Genomic DNA, 20064 nt, shown 5'->3' with positions numbered 1-20064 from the left:
TGTCCCATACAATGTGCAATGTTCACGTTAAACACCCTCATGCTATATTTTTCAAGAGTGTGCGTTTGGACTAATGGTCTATGAATTTAAAAAAAAAAAACATTCCCTGTTTGGGTCGAACATGTATCGTGACCACCACACCTCAATAATGACCCTTCCTGGTGTATCATCACCGTGACACGAGTCCCCAAAATGAGTTGGGTTGGTTTGAAATCTATTGGGCAATTGCATCGTCCGTGATATTTCAAGGGATACAGGAGGTGAATGTACGCAGCCGCTCATTGGTCTACGGGGGTGGGGGTGATGCAAAAGGATTGTCTGGGCGGCGTTTCGCGAGTGATACACGGTTGACGGTACCGCCATGCAAATAGGCGAACCAGGAGTACAAAATGAGAAATAAATGGATGAGGTGGTGTATGGAGTCCGAGCATGGAGGAAACAAAAGAAGTGCACGAACAATTGCGCGACGTTAATGAAGCACCGCACGCGTGTCGCGTTTCCCTGAATAATGGAAAGCGCGCGCGCGCGCGCGCGCGCTCGGTCTCCCCGCACGCGCGGTCTCCCCGCACGCGCTCCAGTTTGGCGCGCCCGCGCCGCTCGATGCGGCGCTTAGTCTAACGCTCCTTTACCTCTCCCTCATGAGCCTTTCCCACGCACCGATCGATTCCCCTCTCCCCGCTTCTTGCCCTCTCTATATCCTCCCGCTCTCGCTTCTTCCACGCCCGGTCACGACGCATTCCCTTTTCAAATATAATACCAATATTTTTTCTCAGGCAGGGTGTACAAAGGTACGCCCTTACCAGGTGGCCTTGACAAGTATGTAAGTAAGCAAGTAAATAAATAAATAAATAAATAAATAAATAGTCCACATAGTCCCTGAGAACCTGATGCGTCCCAGGGTTTGTCTTCAATCTGCCTTCAAGCAAGGTGTGACCAGCAGCAAAGTGGATCACATTTACTGTAAAAAAAAATTAACGGATGGATTGCTGGCAGGACCCTTTAAAAAGCACAATTAGTGCATTTGTACTCGAAAACAACATCTTCACGTCATGTTTCATAATCCCCTTATAATGTCCTCTTCCGCAGGTACATTTTTGGGCGTCGTGATGAAAGGTCTTCCATCAACGGTACAGGACGGTGTTACTATTCGGTAAGAAGAATAACGGTGTGGCTGGTAATGCCTTGTGGAACAATGGCGTTTGACATGGATACACAATGGTCCTCATATGATGGTGCAACCACCCCCCCTCCTCAATCCTATGGTCAGAGAGGCGTCCTTCACTCCCTCCATGAAACTCTTCACGGTTTCCTCGTTTCATCTCAAGTTTCGAGACAAACACCAATGTGTGACCGCCGACCGCTCGTATCCCTGGATGAAATCCATGCGACCATTTATTACCGGGACGTTGGAGGAGTCAAGTGTTTACACAAAGGCCACAAAGCCTTGTGAAGCTGAGGGTGCAGGTGCTGGAATTGAGGAGCAATTGCATCTCCGAGGTGAGAGGAGACAATAATTCCATCCATTGGTGAGACACAAAATGGTGGTCGCATCGAACAAATTGTTCAAGGAATGTGGATCACCAAATAAATTTGTTCATTCTTGACGAACACGTGATTACTTCATAAACATTAAACTTTTCAATCGCGCTCTGTCTCTGTCTCTGTCTCTGTCTCTGTCTCTGTCTCTGTCTCTGTCTCTGTCTCTGTCTCTGTCTCTCTCTCTCTTTCTGGATGAAGTACGTTGTGGTTATACACACACCGGTCTCTTACCCTCTGTTCGCTGCAGGTCATTCGCTTGCCCCGGTATAGTGCGCCATCCTGGAAGAGCTTCAGACAGAAGTGTCCTTGATGCTGAGAAACACTCATACAAGCAGTCAAGCTTCGGGACAAAAAGCAATAGAAGCAATGAGTAAAGATCTGATAGGACCTCGTGCGCACTACGTTTATAGGTGACAATGCGCAGGTAGGGAAGAGGGGTGTCTCCCTCCTCCACGTGGGCACATCACTCTGACAGAAGATTTGGGGAAAAGAAACCGAGCAGGCCTTGCGTCTGTGCTCGGTACGGCTTGGGTCCGAGGTCCCTAAAGCGGCGAGCTACGGGGTGGGCAGTGAGTGCATTGAGGTTGCCTGGGTCGGGATCGGGTTGGGGAGGGTGTACCGGAAAAGAGAGCAGAGCAGAGGCGAAAGAAAGGAGTGGGGTGTGCTGGGGGGGGGGAGGGGGTGGAGAACAAGGGAGGTGAGAGAAGAGCAAAGCGCGAACGAACGGGGACGCAACGAGGCTACACCTCGAGTTCGCCCCACTATCGGTGCTGTGTCATGCCGTGCCGCGCCGTGCCGCATGCCCACGAGGCCGCGCTTTGCGCCATGCGCGCGTTCTGAGCGCGCTAGGAAATGGAGACGAGCGGGGGGAACGGCGGCTGCAGCTTCGCTATCGACTCGATCTTAAGTTGTTCACGAGCACCAAGCCCGGGTCTCGAAGGCGACGGTGAGAGCCCCATCCCAGCCACGGCGCTTGGTTCCAGAGTTTGCCACCTGGGAAACGCTGTAGGACTGAGTCCACCAGTCTCACCGCCTGCGTCACCGCTTGAAATTGAAGCAACGAGCGCGACCTCCTCGACGGGCACCATGCAGGCTCTGGTTAAACCCACCGTGCCACTCGGCCCGGCAGCCGTAGCCGCCCTGGCACCAGCTCCGGCTCGCACGGCCATCTCGTCCTTCCTAATCCGGGATATTCTGGGTGAGACGCGACCTGTGGCGGCGTGCGCGCCGTACGGGCAGCCCCCAGTTCCTCCAAACGCTCATGCCACCCCGAGTTACCGGGACGGGGATGGAGCCAGAGTGGCCGTGGACGGAGGAACGGGAAATGCAGGGCCCAGACCCGGCGTGCCGCGCCAGCCTGAGCCTGGACATTTGCGACCGTCGGGGCTCGGGGACAGAGATGATGGCAGCGAGAGTGAATGCAAAGGTGCGTCATCGTCAGAGAGCGCGCGTTCACGGCTCACGGGGGGAATATCCATGGGCTTGCTGGTCCAGCACTTAAAGCTTTCCAGAAGTTTTATTACATTTGTCCAAGCTGCCTGTGTTTTAATCCTCCGCAAAATCTCATCGCTTTTCCTTTCGCGTCACAATTTCTGTTTTCTTCGCACATCGTCTCTAAATTGAGGAAGCGGCTCTGCTCGAGATCCGTCGGAAAACCTACTTTGGTTCGCTGCGACAGCCTGAGATTGCGTTTCCCACGCGGAACAGTGTCGCACCCGCGGGACTGAGTGTTCCCCGACGCTGGAAGGAAAATGCGCGCTCGGCGTGAGTCGCAGAATGCGTGAGCGCGCAAAGCGACAGAGAGAAAATGCGCACAAAACACCCGAGGGGACATCGTAAACCCGGTCGTGGGCACCTCGGCGTGTTCGAGTCGCGAATATTTATGTATGTAGCACAAAAACAATTAAATTACTGAAAATTGTGATGTCTGGAGCGCGGGGACGCGGTGTAATTAATCGCGTTAAAATACCGAGCACATTTGAGAGGAGGAATAGGAATGTACGAGGATGCTTCCTTATAGTCCTTAGGAAAAATACAAAAAAAAAAAACAGCGAAAATTGTTCCTTTTATAGGCTCCATTCGCTGATACGTGAACAATGTGTTTGTCGGTAATGTTTGGTAATCTCAACGACGGCAAAACACAATGAAGCGACAAGCAGGTGAAATTGTAATTTATAATTATTCAACGAGCTCCAACGACCATTTCAGCCAATTGTGCACACCGTTGCCAATTATGGAACGTCCACCGTCGTTCAGCTCCAGGCATCAGCAATCCACGACACGACTGTCGGCAACGCGCCAGGATTAAGCGGAAAATGGAACGTTTCGCGTTATACACAAACGGCATCTGCAAAGGTGAAATTGCAAGGAACGGAATAAAATGGCAGAGCGATGGAGTCCTTTCGCAACCGGGAGCCGAAAAATATCATTTTGGCACCACCTGCATAGGTGTTGGGATTCACGTGGAGTCTTTACGTGTGCGCGAGTCTGATGTTCCACAGTGAGCGTGCGGAGTGTGCTGCTGCACACTTATTGGGCCTTTACCTATCAACATCTCTCTCTCTTTTTCTCTCTCTCTGCAGCCCCCGCAGATAATTTTTCAGTGCGTCCTCCTTTTCCCAAATCGAAGCTGGGAATGGAATCAAACTGCGCTGCGGCACACTGCCTATTGGCGCTTATTACAGGAAAAGCACCACGAGTCGTGCCCCCATTGCCTTAACAATGTGAGCTCATTTACACTGTACTCGAAGACACATGCACACAGAGGCATGTACACACGTACTTAATGTGCGCTGCAGTCGCGGTTATATTAACAAATAGCAATTGGAGGCTATCTTCACAAACAAACACGAACACAAACATTGCCTTTGTCCTGTCGCTTTCCCAGCAGCCCCCAATAAGTACGCACAAAATTGCTCAGGACGAGTGACACCCGAACATCCAAATATTTCAAAGGAGATCATGCGGAATGGAGGGTTAGTGCGAAAATTGTCATTTCATCATTAACTTAGCACGTCACAGGCACAGTAGTGTAAGCCACGGGGTTGCTTTGCGTACCAGCGCAGATATTCCCGACGTGTGTGGTGCCTTCGCTTTCTATTTCAGTCCAAGTGTCAGGAAAGAATGTACCGATGAACGCGAAGCCGGCCGCGCATTTCTCCGTAAAATGATTTGTGAAAAGGCCAACTTCGAAGATATCTCCGACGAAGTCGTCTATTATATCAGTCGTACAAAGATTACGGTGTGGGCCTTGTGGTCGTAGCTACTCTGGTATCGACAATCATTAAAAAAAAATATATTGGTGGCAAGGGGTCCATTTGGACTGCACCATGGTGTGTGTTTGTGAGGTCAACGGAACCAAAGCTCGAAATGAAATCAGACATGTAAATACACCAGCGGACATGGACGGTATTTATTGCTAGGACGTGGTGATTCGTTCGCCGTTAGGTTCTCTTTCATTATTGGGCTGAGCCATGCACGTGATGGTCCCAAATGTGGCCGAGCAGGCACAGAGGCGTTCATACATCGTTTAAGACCCGTGGTGAGTACACAAGACCACACAACCCAACCAAAGGCATAATTATCATTAATATAGTAAAAAATGAAGTATTTATGAACACATTTACCAACAAACTCGTCGTATATTGCTTTGTCAAAAAGGGAGAGAGAGAGAGAGAGAGAGAGAGAGAGAGAGAGAGAGAGAGAGAGAGAGAGAGAGAGAGAGAGAGAGAGAGAGAGAGAGAGAGAGAGAGAGAGAGAGAGAGAGAGAGAGAGAGAGAGAGAGAGAGAGGATGGAGCGAGAGAGACAGAGACAGAGACAGAGACAGAGACAGAGACAGAGACAGAGACAGAGACAGAGACAGAGACAGAGACAGAGACAGAGACAGAGACAGAGACAGAGACAGAGACAGAGATAGAGATAGAGATAGAGATAGAGATAGAGATAGAGATAGAGATAGAGATAGAGATAGAGATAGAGATTGTAGATTGGTGTACTGTGGTGGGAAATCACACTCTGCATTAAGCAAGCAATGTCCACAAGTGAAGGCAAAGCCTAAACCACCCTCTTGCACACAAATTCGATATGAGATGCATGTCCCATGCACTGCCCATAAGCGTATCCTTTTTTTCTTCTTCTTTACTCGCCCTCATTTTGAGCCTCGTTTTGTGCTGCACGAACACGCCATGAGCGCACGTCGCGCATCTCGCGGCATCGACCTTTTCTTCCTTTCACGTAACCACCTTTCTTATGCACACCACCGTGATTCGGGCTGCCTCCTCCCTCCCTCCTTGACGACCGTTCGTCTCTCAAGTAATGAAAGGAGGGAAAATTTTTAAAAAAGGGAAGAGAGAGTGCGATTCCCGGTCTGCGTGTTGTGTGCTGTGGACGCGCTAATTGCCTCGTTCGCAGCTCCAAGACTGGCTCTCAGTTTGGCGCGACAGCTGTCCATCCGTGCAGCGCTCTTCGCGCCCCCGGCTACCCGTGCACACCTCTCCCTTACACCTCCATCGGAGGATCATCCGTTCCTTTCTCTCGCTCTCCTCTCTCATTTCTTCATAATTTATTTTCCTTCCTCTCCCCCGGTCGCGACCCAATAATAGCTTTGAGTGTGGCTCTTGCTTCTACCCGTGCGGATCCGTGCTTGCCCGGCTTGCATTGCTTGATGCAAAATAAAAGTAAAATTGTTTACTACTCCTCCCTTTTGAGTTGCGGCCATGAACCGAGTTTTAGCATTTTTATGTTTTCGTGTTTTCGCCACAAGCTAAGCGACACGTTCGCCTTGTGCTTTAACATCATACAAGAGATGTGGCTGCAATGTCACGTCAAATGCGCTATTCCTGGCTTTCTTCTCGTTCGCTTATTGCAATTAACAAGCACTGCGCGCCACGACGGGCTCCCGCCTCGTTGTCTCGGCACCCTCTCACTCTTCCCTCCCACCTCATGCCACCCACACCCTTCCTCCCCCCCAAAAAAGAACCCCCCGAAAAAGACGAGGGAGATAAAGGCGATGCAGAAAGGCCAATTAAATGACGGACGCGCCAAAAGCTCCGCTTGACCCACACCAGAGCCGGAGCAATTAGGCAGAGAATGAGGAAGAGCGAGCAGCGGAGTGTCAGAGCAAGAGCGAAAAAGGAATCGTAAATGTATTTCTTCCTCCGCACATCGCACGTTTACCTGTACGTGTGTATAACGGGCTCGGGCCGCAATGTGACCCACCTGCAAAGGTTACGTAATCTCAGCTCGGAAACAAAAATTACACATAATATATCGCTTTTAGCAGAAAAAAAACCCCAAAAACAAAACATCGTTATGAGAGACAAGCAGAAAATATAACCAATGTTTTTCCTGGTCAATTGTATCTATGACAATTGTGTATATATATATATATATATATATATATATATATATATATATATATATTATATACCATAAGCCAATAGCTTAACATTAAATAAATAAATAAAATCATTGGATTGTTCATTTCGAGGTTAAATACATTGTTATCGGAGTATTGTAGAAAAGGAACTTTCATTGACGTCACTTGTTCACGCATGAACATCCCTGCTATTTCATGCAATTTCTCTCACATTTGAGTTTGGTCATCGCTGACCATTGATTGGTACACGGGCGTTCATCCTTGCAGCACACGGTGTGCAATCCAGACCTGGACTATACGCGTGTGGACTATATGGACTCATCGTCCATTTCGTTCAGACGTTGTGTGAAGACACCCAATTTTATCCTCGTTTTCACGTTATATTAGAGCGGACGAATAATTATAATAAAAATAAGAAATAATGATACTCTGATGCAATATAAACCGTGGCGATGAAATGATGACGTGCTTACAGTGGCATTTGAAAAGTTGGAATGTTTGTAAAGTGACTAAGTGTTCATCAAGAATGAAGAATTTTTTTTTTTTTTGGAGATCCATGTTCCCTGAAAAACTTGTTTGACGTGACCACCATTTCGCCTTTGCACCTTCTCGAACCGACTGATGGTTACCTGCACCCTCAGCTTCACAAGGCTTTGTGGCCTTTGTGTAAACACTTGACTCCTCTAACGTCCCGGTAATAAATAATCGCATGGATTTCATCCAGGGCTATGAGCGGTCCACGGTCACACATCGGGGTGTTTGTCTGGAAACTTGAGATGAAACGAGGAAACCGTGAACAGTTTCATGGAGGGAGTGAAGGACGCCTCTCGTAGCACCATCACCCAAAGACCGTTGCGTATCCATGTCAAAGGCCATTATTCCATAAATGCCTGAAAAAAAAAAGATTATTTTCAATCAGCACAATGCACTGGAGCAAATTAAATCAATAACATTGTCATACTCTTTTATTTTACCGCTCGACTACCTTGAGACGCCGTGTCAATAAATGTACCGAACAGTACTGTGGCAGTACCCCCTGATATTCAAGGCAATCCATGCATCCTGTTCAGCAGCAGCCATCACACCCGATTTGGCGGGAAGAGTTCATGCTGCAAACAGTTACAAACACGTGCTCGCTGAGCAACAAGATCCACGGCACTCTGCAAACGTTCGTGATAAAATCATCCGTCAGAGGCACCGAAATGGAAGCGTTCGTGCACCGCTCACCTGGAGCTCCAACTCGCACTCACGGACCAACTCGTACTCATGGACCCAGATGTCCCACCCGCTGTGCCGGGTCATCGGGACTTTCAGCTTCAGTTGAACTGCCTCCAGTCTGCTGCTACCGGATGCTGCTTTGCCGTTCACTCTGGAACTACAGCTCGTGGACTATTAGCTAATTAGGCCATCATAGTCGCTTCCCCGAGGAACGATGCAACAAGTAACCGGATGGAGCACGTGAGAGGATAAAAACAAGATAAAGGGCACCGGTGGAGGAGAATGAGGAGAAGGAGGAGAAGGAGAGTATATGATAAATAGGAGTGGATGAAGTAAAAGAGTAAAATATTTAACATAATAACAATAAGAATCTTCGACTTATTTCATGAACGGCTTAATAAATCCCATCTTCTTGTGTGGTTAGGGACCGGTTTTCGCCGGTCTTTCACAAACCTGATGCCCAGTGGCTTTATAGAGAAGAAGAAGAAGAAGAAGAAGAAGAAGAGGAAGTAGCAGAAGTAGCAGAAGTAGCAGAAGTAGCAGAAGTAGCAGAAGTAGCAGAAGTAGCAGAAGTAGCAGAAGAAGAAGAAGAAGAAGAAGAAGAAGAAGAAGAAGAAGAAGAAGAAGAAGAAGAAGAAGAGGAAGAGGAAGAAGGGCACAGATCTATGAGTGGACTCGGCAGCCCTTTTGCTTTCCAGCTTCAGACCTCGGCCCTGTACATTCCACGGTCCCGAGGGGCACACATCGAAGGACATGGTGATGTCCGTCTTGACGCAGTCCGGCGGAACGGACAACCTTCACAAAATATCGTGAAGGAGGAAAAGATATTGCAGCAGCTTCACATAGCAGCCTTGGTGGAGTAGTGCTCAGAGTGTGGGAGGTCCGGGGTTTGAATCCTGACCGAGTCAAACCAAAGACTTTAAAAATGGTGCACGCTGCTTCCTTGCTCGAGGCTTAGCATTTAAAAAGGACAAACAACCACAGGTTGGCAATCATTGCTTTGGTGGTCCTAATGGCATCCAATTGTATTGATGTTGCTCTGAAAGTGAAATGGAGTTAATATTAATGATTCATATTTGATCGATTAATAAGTGATCTGGTACCAAAGCATTCGACTCACTTTGTCATCTGTTTCAATGATCCATGTCCCATGATGAGGATGAAGGACCATAATAATTTGTTAAATAATGATTGAGAGGAACCCTCCACGCACCGACTCTTCTTCCTCCATCCACCGACTCTTCTTCCTACACACACCGACTCCTCTTCCTCCATGAACCCACTCTTCTTCCTCCATCCACCGACTCTTCTTCCTACACACACCGACTCCTCTTCCTCCATGAACCCACTCTTCTTCCTCCATGCACCGACTCTTCTTCCTACACACACCGACTCTTATTCCTCCATGAACCCACTCTTCTTCCTCCATGAACCCATTCTTCTTCCTCCATGAACCCACTCTTCTTCCTCCATGCACCGACTCTTCTTCCTACACACACCGACTCTTATTCCTCCATGAACCTACTCTTCTTCCTCCATGCACCGACTCTTCTTCCTCCATGAACCCATTCTTCTTCCTCCATGAACCCACTCTTCTTCCTCCATGCACCGACTCTTCTTCCTACACACACCGACTCCTCTTCCTCCATGAACCCACTCTTCTTCCTCCATCCACCGACTCTTCTTCCTACACACACCGACTCCTCTTCCTCCATGAACCCACTCTTCTTCCTCCATGCACCGACTCTTCTTCCTACACACACCGACTCTTATTCCTCCATGAACCCATTCTTCTTCCTCCATGAACCCACTCTTCTTCCTCCATGCACCGACTCTTCTTCCTACACACACCGACTCTTATTCCTCCATGAACCCACTCTTCTTCCTCCATGCACCGACTCTTCTTCCTCCATGAACCCATTCTTCTTCCTCCATGAACCCATTCTTCTTCCTCCATGCACCGACTCTTCTTCCTACACACACCGACTCTTATTCCTCCATGAACCCACTCTTCTTCCTCCATGCACCGACTCTTCTTCCTACACACACCGACTCTTATTCCTCCATGAACCTACTCTTCTTCCTCCATGCACCGACTCTTCTTCCTCCATGAACCCATTCTTCTTCCTCCATGAACCCACTCTTCTTCCTCCATGCACCGACTCTTCTTCCTACACACACCGACTCTTATTCCTCCATGAACCCACTCTTCTTCCTCCATGCACCGACTCTTCTTCCTCCATGAACCCATTCTTCTTCCTCCATGAACCCATTCTTCTTCCTCCATGCACCGACTCTTCTTCCTACACACACCGACTCTTATTCCTCCATGAACCCACTCTTCTTCCTCCATGCACCGACTCTTCTTCCTCCATGAACCCATTCTTCTTCCTCCATGAACCCACTCTTCTTCCTCCACGCACCAACTCCTCTTCCTCCACGAACCGACTCTTCTTCCTCCATGAACCCACTCTTCTTCCTCTATGCCCCGACTTTTCTTCCTCCATGAACCCACTCTTCTTCCTCCACGCACCGACTCTTCTTCCTCGATGCACCGACCCTTCTTCCTCCATGAACCCACTCTTCTTCCTCCATGCACCGACTCTTTTTCCTCCATGAACCCACTATTCTTCCTCCATGAACCCACTCTTCTTCATCCATGCACCGACTCTTCTTCCTCCACGCACCGATAATTATTCTTCCTCCATGCACCGACTCTTCTTCCTCCACACACCGACTCTTCTTCCGACGCACACCACTCTTATACCTCCACGCACCGACTCTTCTTCCTCCATGCACTACTCTTATTCCTCCACACACCACTCTTCTTCCTCCATGCTCCGACTCTTATTCCTCCACGCACCACTCTTATTCCTCCATGCACCAGTCTTCTTCCTCCATGCACCGACTCTTGTTCCTCCATGCACCGACTCTTCTTCCTACGCACACCACTCCTATTCCTCCACGCACCGACTCTTCTTCCTACACACACCGACTCTTATTCCTCCACACAACGACTCTTCTTCCTATGCACACCACTTCTATTCCTCCACGCACCGACTCTTCTTCCTACACACACCGACTCTTATTCCTCCACGCACGGACTCTTCTTCCTCCACACACCGAATCTTCTTCCTCCACACACCGACTCTTCTTCCTCCACGCACCGACACTTCTTCCTCCACACACCGACTCTTCTTCCTCCACACACCGACTCTCCTTCCTCCACACACCGACTCTTCTTCCTCCACACCGACTCTTATTCCTCCACACACCGACTCTTCTTCCTACGCACACCACTCTTATTCCTCCACGCACCAACTCTTCTTCCTCCACACACCGACTCCTCTTCCTCCATGCATCGACTCTTCTTCCTCCACGTACCGACTCCTCTTCCTCCATGCATCGACTCTTCTTCCTCCACGCACCGACTCCTCTTCCTCCATGAACCCACTCTTCTTCCTCCATGAACCCACTCTTCTTCCTCCATGAACCAACTCTTCTTCCTCCACGCACCGACTCCTCTTCCTCCACGAACTGACTCTTCTTCCTACACACCCCGCCTCTTCTCCCTCCACACACCGACTCTCCTTCCTCCACACACCGACCCTTCTTCCTCCACCCACCGACTCTTATTCCTCCACGCACCGACTCTTCTTCCTATGCACACCACTTCTATTCCTCCACGCACCGACTCTTCTTCCTCCACACACCGACTCTTATTCCTCCACGCACCGACTCTTATTCCTATGCACACCACTTTTATTCCTCCACGCACCGACTCTTCTTCCTCCACACACCGACTCTTCTTCCTATGCACACCACTTCTATTCCTCCACGCACCGACTCTTCTTCCTACACACACCGACTCTTATTCCTCCACGCACGGACTCTTCTTCCTCCACACACCGACTCTTCTTCCTCCACGCACCGACACTTCTTCCTCCACACACCGACTCTTCTTCCTCCACACACCGACTCTTCTTCCTCCACACCGACTCTTATTCCTCCACACACCGACTCTTCTTCCTACGCACACCACTCTTATTCCTCCACGCACCAACTCTTCTTCCTCTACACACAGACTCCTCTTCCTCCATGCATCGACTCTTCTTCCTCCACGTACCGACTCCTCTTCCTCCATGCACCGACTCCTCTTCCTCCATGAACCCACTCTTCTTCCTCCATGAACCCACTCTTCTTCCTCCATGAACCAACTCTTCTTCCTCCACGCACCGACTCCTCTTCCTCCACGAACCGACTCTTCTTCCTACACACACCGACTCTTCTTCCTCCACACACCGACTCTTCTTCCTCCACACACCGACTCTTCTTCCTCCACACACCGACTCTTCTTCCTCCACACACCGACTCTTCTTCCTCCACACACCGACTCTTATTCCTCCACGCACCGACTCTTCTTCCTATGCACACCACTTCTATTCCTCCACGCACCGACTCTTCTTCCTACACGCACCGACTCTTATTCCTCCACGCACCAACTCTTCTTCCTACACACACCGACTCTTCTTCCTACACACACCGACTTATTCCTCCACACACCGACTCTTCTTCCTCCACACACCGACTCTTGTTCCTCCACACACCGACTCTTCTGCCTATGCACACCACTCTTATTCCTTCACACACCCACTCTTCTTCCTCCACGCCCCGACTCTTCTTCCTACACACACCGACTCTTATTCCTACACACACCGACTCTTCTTCCTACACACACCGACTCTTCTTCCTACACACACCGACTCTTCTTCCTACACACCGACTCTTATTCCTACACACAGACTCTTCTTCCTCCACACACCGACTCTTCTTCCTCCACGCACCGACTCTTCTTGCTATGCACACCACTTCTATTCCTCCACGCACCGACTCTTCTTCCTCCACACACCGACTGTTCTTCCTACGCACACCACTCTTATTCCTCCACACACCCACTCTTTTTCCTCCACGCACCCACTCTTCTTCCTCCACGCACCGACTCTTCTTCCTCCACGCACCGACTCTTCTTCCTCCACACACCGACTCTTCTTCCTCCACGCACCGACTCTTCTTCCTCCACGCACCGACTCTTATTCCTCCACGCACCGACTCTTATTCCTCCGCGCACCGACTCTTCTTCCTCCACACACCGACTCTTCTTCCTCCACACACCGACTCTTCTTCCTCCACGCACCGTCTCTTCTTCCTCCACGCACCGACTCTTCTTCCTCCACGCACCGACTCTTCTTCCTCCACGCACCGACTCTTCTTCCTCCACGCACCGACTCTTCTTCCTCCACGCACCGACTCTTCTTCCTCCACGCACCGACTCTTCTTCCTCCACACACCGACTCTTCTTCCTCCACACACCGACTCTTCTTCCTCCACACACCGACTCTTCTTCCTCCACACACCGACTGTTCTTCCTACGCACACCACTCTTATTCCTCCACACACCCACTCTTCTTCCTCCACGCACCGACTCTTCTTCCTCCACGCACCGACTCTTCTTCCTCCACACACCGACTGTTCTTCCTACGCACACCACTCTTATTCCTCCACACACCCACTCTTCTTCCTCCACGCACCGACTCTTCTTCCTCCACGCACCGACTCTTCTTCCTCCACGCACCGACTCTTCTTCCTCCACACACCGACTCTTCTTCCTCCACACACCGACTCTTCTTCCTCCACGCACCGACTCTTATTCCTCCACGCACCGACTCTTATTCCTCCACGCACCGACTCTTCTTCCTCCACACACCGACTCTTCTTCCTCCACACACCGACTCTTCTTCCTCCACGCACCGTCTCTTCTTCCTCCACGCACCGACTCTTCTTCCTCCACACACCGACTCTTCTTCCTCCACACACCGACTCTTCTTCCTCCACGCACCGACTCTTCTTCCTCCACGCACCGACTCTTCTTCCTCCACGCACCGACTCTTCTTCCTCCACACACCGACTCTTCTTCCTCCACACACCGACTCTTCTTCCTCCACACACCGACTCTTCTTCCTCCACACACCGACTCTTCTTCCTCCACACACCGACTCTTATTCCTACGCACACCGACTCTTATTCCCCCACGATCTTCTCTTGAAAATCCGACGAGTACGTGTGCATGTCTTACGCTCAATGAAGTTGTCCTTCGTCCACCCGGTCATGTCACAACATCAATAATCTTCGATAAGCGATCACCATTCATTTCTGTGCGAACTCTGAGCCGTCACATGAGGCCCGTGCAGCGGTTATAGACCAGGAAGCGTTGAATATACGAGGAGCGCACGAAACATTCTCGGAGCAAGAGGGCTCATCGTGCAGTTTCGTCCGAATCGAGAGGTTTTTCAACATTAAAAATTATTATTTTTTGATCTATAATTATATATATATAATTAATTAGGAACACATTTTTGCTGCTAATAATTAGATATATACAGTTATATGTTGAAAATTCGAAACACGTTACTTACTCCATCGTGAGTTTGTTGTTCCGACGAGATTTTAAACACTTCGCGTAACGACGACCCCCCGACGACCCCTGACCATGGATAACGGTTCAAGTTTTATCATTGTTTTTCTGAACATTTAAATAAATCCGACATTTGTGTATATTTAATTAATTTGTGGATGAAGGATGCTGCTGCAGGACGTACATCGGCTTGGTCCGTTGTGCAGTTCCTTCTGAAGCCCTGGCTCATGATGTGAGCAACCCAGGTTCGAATCCCATGTTCCACGTGCTCGTGCGTGGTCCACAAACGTCCTTGTAATTGATGTAATAAGTAATCCATATCTACTGATGCTTTTGTCCTGCATGTGGTTGATGTACGAGCTCCTCCATGAAGCTCGGATGCACATAATGATTAATTAATTAATTAATTAGTCAATAATAATAATAATAATAATAATAATAATAATAATAATAATACGCTGCTCGGCGGATGGCCGTCCGTAGCACAAAGTTCTCCATCCCTGCGTTCGTGTCGTGCCAAGCGGTGCCCCGCCGTGTGCCACAGAGGGGAAGGAGGATGGAGACCGTGAGATCTCGAGCAGTCGTGAGAGTCCACCGGTGGCTCGCTCAAAGAAGCCCCGCAAGGCGCGTACCGCCTTCTCGGATCATCAACTGACGCAGCTCGAACGAAGCTTCGAGCGGCAGAAGTACCTGAGCGTGCAGGACCGGATGGAGCTCGCCGCCACTCTCAACCTGACCGATACACAGGTCAAAACCTGGTACCAGAACCGCAGGTACATCGGAGAGGGCCGGATGTATAATGCGGGGTGTTGGGAAGGGGGGCAGTTATGGAGGGTGATGACAAATGTGAAAGAGGGGGGGGCGGATGTAAAATGCAGGCTGGTGGGGAGGGGGAGGATGATGTTCGGGAGGATGATGACAAATTGGGGGGGGGGGATGGAGGGATTTCAGATGAAGAGTGTTTTATACATGAATTGGGGTAAATGTGCAACCGTGAGAAGCAGACGTGTAGAGCGGATGAAAAGTGAAAAATCAAAATTGTGCAAAATATTCTTACAACAATAAGGGAACTGAATAGTATTATGGTTAGGGTTGTTGGTATGGTTGGGGTAAAGACTATTTTTTATCTCCTCAAAGCACACCTGAGATGGTTTCATGATTCCCTTTTCCCACAAGTATTTGGTGTGAGAGGTGTGCACTGGTGGAATGAGTGCAAGGTGGGTATGCACCAATGAAATGATTGCAGCCATTGTTGTTGGTATTATACGATGTATTACTAATATATGATGATGCTGACGATGATTCTTGATAATGTAGATCATTTACTGAGTCATTTATGTACCTGTAGTTCCGAAAGCCCAAGTGTATGATTGATATATGACATCCGTATAAAGAAACGTCATCAATATTTATGACAATCCAACATAAGTTACCATCAGGCAAGAGTACGAGTAACGAATCGAGCTGTTAGGGTTAACATTATCTGTTTATTCTGCTGTAGTTTCATGTTTTTTAAAAAAAATTGGCGGTGTGAAAGGGGACTGAGCTTAGGAGAGTCACCGGTAAAGATGGAGGATGACCCAAGGTGATTGTGGTGTACCGCCAACTTGTGGCCATGGAGGGAAGAACGGAATTGAATAGATTGAGGAAGTGGAGGTGAGCAATAAGCCTGGATTTTGGGTGGTTAACAAGGAGGGAGTTACTGCAAGAATTTGTGTGTCCTCGAGGAGACTGGGGAGGGACATAGATGAGATGAAGCAAGACCTTCGGTGAGGTGGGAGAAAACAGAGGCCACCATCCTGTCTGCAATGAGAAAACAGCAGGCCCTGTGTGTCTGGTTCTTTGTAAAGGAGTTTTTTGTTTTTTTTTTAATCGGGTCTGCTTCCAATACATCAGGGATGGGTTTGACTCCACAGGTAAATGGATCTGAATGTAGACTGTGATATTCAGCATTGTCTCTGGCAGGCTATTGTGTCAAGAAAAATACCTTAAGCTGTCTGTCTTCATTTGCTTGTAGAAGTCCAATATAACACGATGTGCAGGTAGTGGACAAACAGATAGAAACACCTGGGTAAGTGAGGGACACAAAGTATATTGAAAGCGAAGGCTTCCACACAGGTGTAGCCCATTTGTTAATTAATCAAATAACATCTCAGCATGCTTAGGTTAATGTATAAAAATGTTGCACAGGTCTAGTTGCTTATAATTATGGCTGCATAAGACCTCAGTGACTTTGAAAGAGGGTTGAGTGTTGAGCCCCATTTGGCAGGAGCTTCAGTGACAAAGACAACTCAAATTGCCAATGTTTCACGAGCAATGATGTTGAAGGTGATGTCGGCATGGAACTCCGAGGGAAAGACATCATCAACAAAGCGCCATTCATTTCTGGGTGGGTGGAAGCGCATACTCCAGGATCGTGATATCTGTGTATTAATTTGAAGTGTAAGGCAAAACAGGTGAGCAACTGCAGATCACTTGACTGTAAATTTCAAGCTGTGGCGCGAGCAGCCAGTTTCATCAAAAACGGTGCGCCGAAAACGTCACAGAGTGGGATACCACAGTCGGGTTGCAATACACAAACCGCTCATCACACCGAGCAATGCACGTTTGTGAGTCCAGTGGTGCAAAGAGCATAGGCAATGGACTCCAGAGCAGTGGAGCAATGTGATATGGTCAGACAAATCATCCTTCACCATGTTCTCGACAAACGGACGAGTGCAGGTGTGGCACCAACATAAAGATCTCTACAACCCTGAGTGCTTGGTTCCAATAGTGAAGGGTTCTGGTGGTTCTGTCATGTTAGGGAGTGCATTTTCCTGGCATGGTTTGGGTGCAGTCATTCCATCAGAAGACAAGGTCAATGCCAATCACCACTTATTTGTACTGAGTGATCATCTTCACTCCAAGTTGCAGCATTTCTTTCCTGCCAGGAGAAGTGTCTTCCAGGATGACAATGCCCCCATCCACAGAGCATCCACAGAGCACAGACGAAATATCAACAGATATATTCTCTCCTGTAGGTCTAAAGGTACACAATGCCCAATGGTTTGATTAGCATGACACCGATGTTATCCATATGTCATGGCCTTCTCAGTCACCAGATCTGAACCCAATTGAGCATTTATGGGATATTCTGGAATGATTCCTCCTCCTACAGTATCCTCCCTGCTGCATCCCTCCTACAGAATCCAGACACTGGTGGATTCTATGCCATGGTGCATGCAGGCCATACTGGCCGCACGTGGTGGTCCAACACCATATTCAGTGACTTTACATTGGTGTTTCCATATTTTTTTTTGTCCACTACCTGAATCTCAATAAATAAAAACCTTGGGGCAGGTGCTGTGCGTTCTGTCCTGTCGATCTAGGTTTAACCTCGATGCCGGTGGGATACTAATTCCTGGGCTCTAACTGCGATTAACGTATGAGGAAAAGAAATGTTTGAGTCAGGTAAATGAGAGAGGAAAAATTAATGGTTACCTCAGTCAAGTTCTCCCCTGCAGTTATATTGATATACTGGATCCCAGGGTAATATTCCTTCCATCTGATTCAAGAGCTTGATCTGAGGGTCATTTTTTTGACCCAAGGGCTCCAGCTTGATCTGAGGGTAGTTTTCTCCAGGGGCATCAAGACCGTTACCTGAAACCGAGGGCCATGCTATTTCCTTGTGATTTAAGAGTGTAACTGGATCCGAGGGTCATGCTCTTTTCAAGGCATTCCAGAGTGTGACTGGCTCAGAGGGTCACATTATTTTCAAGAGCTTCAAGGATGTTACTATATCCCAGGGTAATATTCTCTCCTGTAGGTTTAAAGGTACACTAAATCATATTGCTTTTGGGGAGTGTGAGAGTGGAGTCATGTTCTCTGCAGGAGGTCCAGGAGCATTCTGGTGCCATAAAATATGGATGTTCTCTTTGGGAGGTTCAACGGTGTGCTGGCTCCATCAGAAATCTCTTTGGGAGGTCCAACGGTGTGCTGGCTCCATCAGGATGCATGTTCTCTCTGGGAAATCCATGGATGTACTGGGTGCACCAGGACCTTGTCCTTTCTGGGAGGTCCAAGGATGTACTGGCTCCACCAGGATGCATGTCCTCTCTGGGAGATCCAAGGGTGTACTGGCTCCACACACACACACACACCGAGCCAATGAGCAGTACCGGTGTTCCAATACAGGTGTGGAATAATAAACTGGCCACAAGTAGAAATTGAAAAACTAGATGTCAAAACAAGAAAACTCCTCCCTATCCACAAAATGTCTACAAAAATCAGTGCATCCTTAGAATGTACCTATTGAGGAAAGGAGGTGGTGGCAGCTTGATGGAACTCAATCAAGTGCACAGAGTAAGGACTGTAGGATTAGCATGAGAAGTTGAACAGACTACTGAATACAATTTGTATACAAGCATGAACACAAGCCAGGAAAGATATCTCTCACTCACATTGCAAAAAATTTGTGAATGGAAGATGTCACAAAACAAACTGAAACAGCAACAAAGACAGCTCCAACAATTGCAAAAAAACAAAGACAAAATAAAAATATCGGATGAAATATCAACAGATATATCATGACAACTGGGAGTAAGACAAAAGAGCAGGAAATATAATAACAAGTTGGACAGATTGGGGATCGACAAAGAAGGATCACTGGAATGGATAAGAAGAGGTCAGCTCAACTGGGAAGGAGAACAAACCATTATCAATGCCCAAGACTAAGGGCACCGCACAAATGGCTTTAAAAATGGCAGGAATGAGCCAATCGGACAAGTGTAGATTTTGCAAGTTAGAAACAGAAAGCACATGTCACCTCGTAGCAAGATGTAAAAAAAAAACTCATGTCAGAACAGCTGTACACAAAAAGGCACAGCAAGGTATGTAGATAATCCACTGGCACTTCTGCAGAAATGTCAATTTCCCAGTTCCAGAAAATTCATGGAAACATGAACCAAAAGCAACAATTGAAAATAATAAAGTTGATTAAAAAAAAAGCCATACACACAAGCTCACGTACGACTTGATGATCCCATCCAGTGTGAACATAGAAAACAAAGCACTATGACCGGACATAGTACACGGATACAAAAAGGATAAGAAGGCATTGCTAACTGAGGTTTCAATTCCCAGTGATTTTGGTCTCCATAACACAGAAATCAAGAAAATGACCAACTATCAATACCTCAAGAATGAAGTGAAATGATCCTCAAAGCTGAAGAGTGGAAAAATTGTCCCAGTGATAATTGGAGCAACGGGAATAATGAAGAAGAACCTTACAGAGATCCGACAAACCATCCCCGGGAACATTAGCACAAACAAACGACATTTGGAGGCTGTCCAGGGTTCAGTGATAATCCTGAAAAGAGCCCTCGGAACAAAACTCTGAGAACAACACTTCACAACTCTGGCCACGAATCACAATCCTTCACCGAAACGAAGGTGGATACTTCGAGTCCTGGGAGGACT

At 48.2% G+C, this 20064-nt stretch overlaps 1 protein-coding gene and 1 long non-coding RNA gene across 2 annotated transcripts in view; one reads left to right on the top strand and one right to left on the bottom strand.

The window, feature by feature from the left end:
* The first annotated feature begins 2218 nt into the window (after positions 1-2218).
* Positions 2219-20064, top strand: part of BARHL1 (BarH like homeobox 1) — a 53690-nt gene continuing 35844 nt past the window's right edge. Inside the window, exons 1-2 of the mRNA XM_085895902.1 lie at positions 2219-2965; positions 15152-15380. Coding sequence (XP_085752028.1) covers positions 2392-2965; positions 15152-15380 — 803 coding nt within the window. The 5' untranslated portion in view covers positions 2219-2391. The remainder of the gene's footprint in view (positions 2966-15151; positions 15381-20064) is intronic.
* On the bottom strand, positions 7015-8600 carry LOC147035241 (uncharacterized). The gene is made up of 3 exons (XR_015061864.1): positions 8145-8600; positions 7903-8026; positions 7015-7807 (listed from the first exon to the last, which is right to left on the bottom strand). It is a non-coding gene; the product is annotated as an uncharacterized LOC147035241 (long non-coding RNA).

The sequence above is a fragment of the Eptatretus burgeri genome, chromosome 1, assembly GCF_056783735.1.
Source record: "Eptatretus burgeri isolate ZD-2024b chromosome 1, Ebu_testis_v1, whole genome shotgun sequence".
NCBI lineage: Eukaryota > Metazoa > Chordata > Myxini > Myxiniformes > Myxinidae > Eptatretus > Eptatretus burgeri.
Note: the sequence above shows the minus strand (reverse complement) of the source record. Positions and strands in the feature narration are given on the sequence as shown.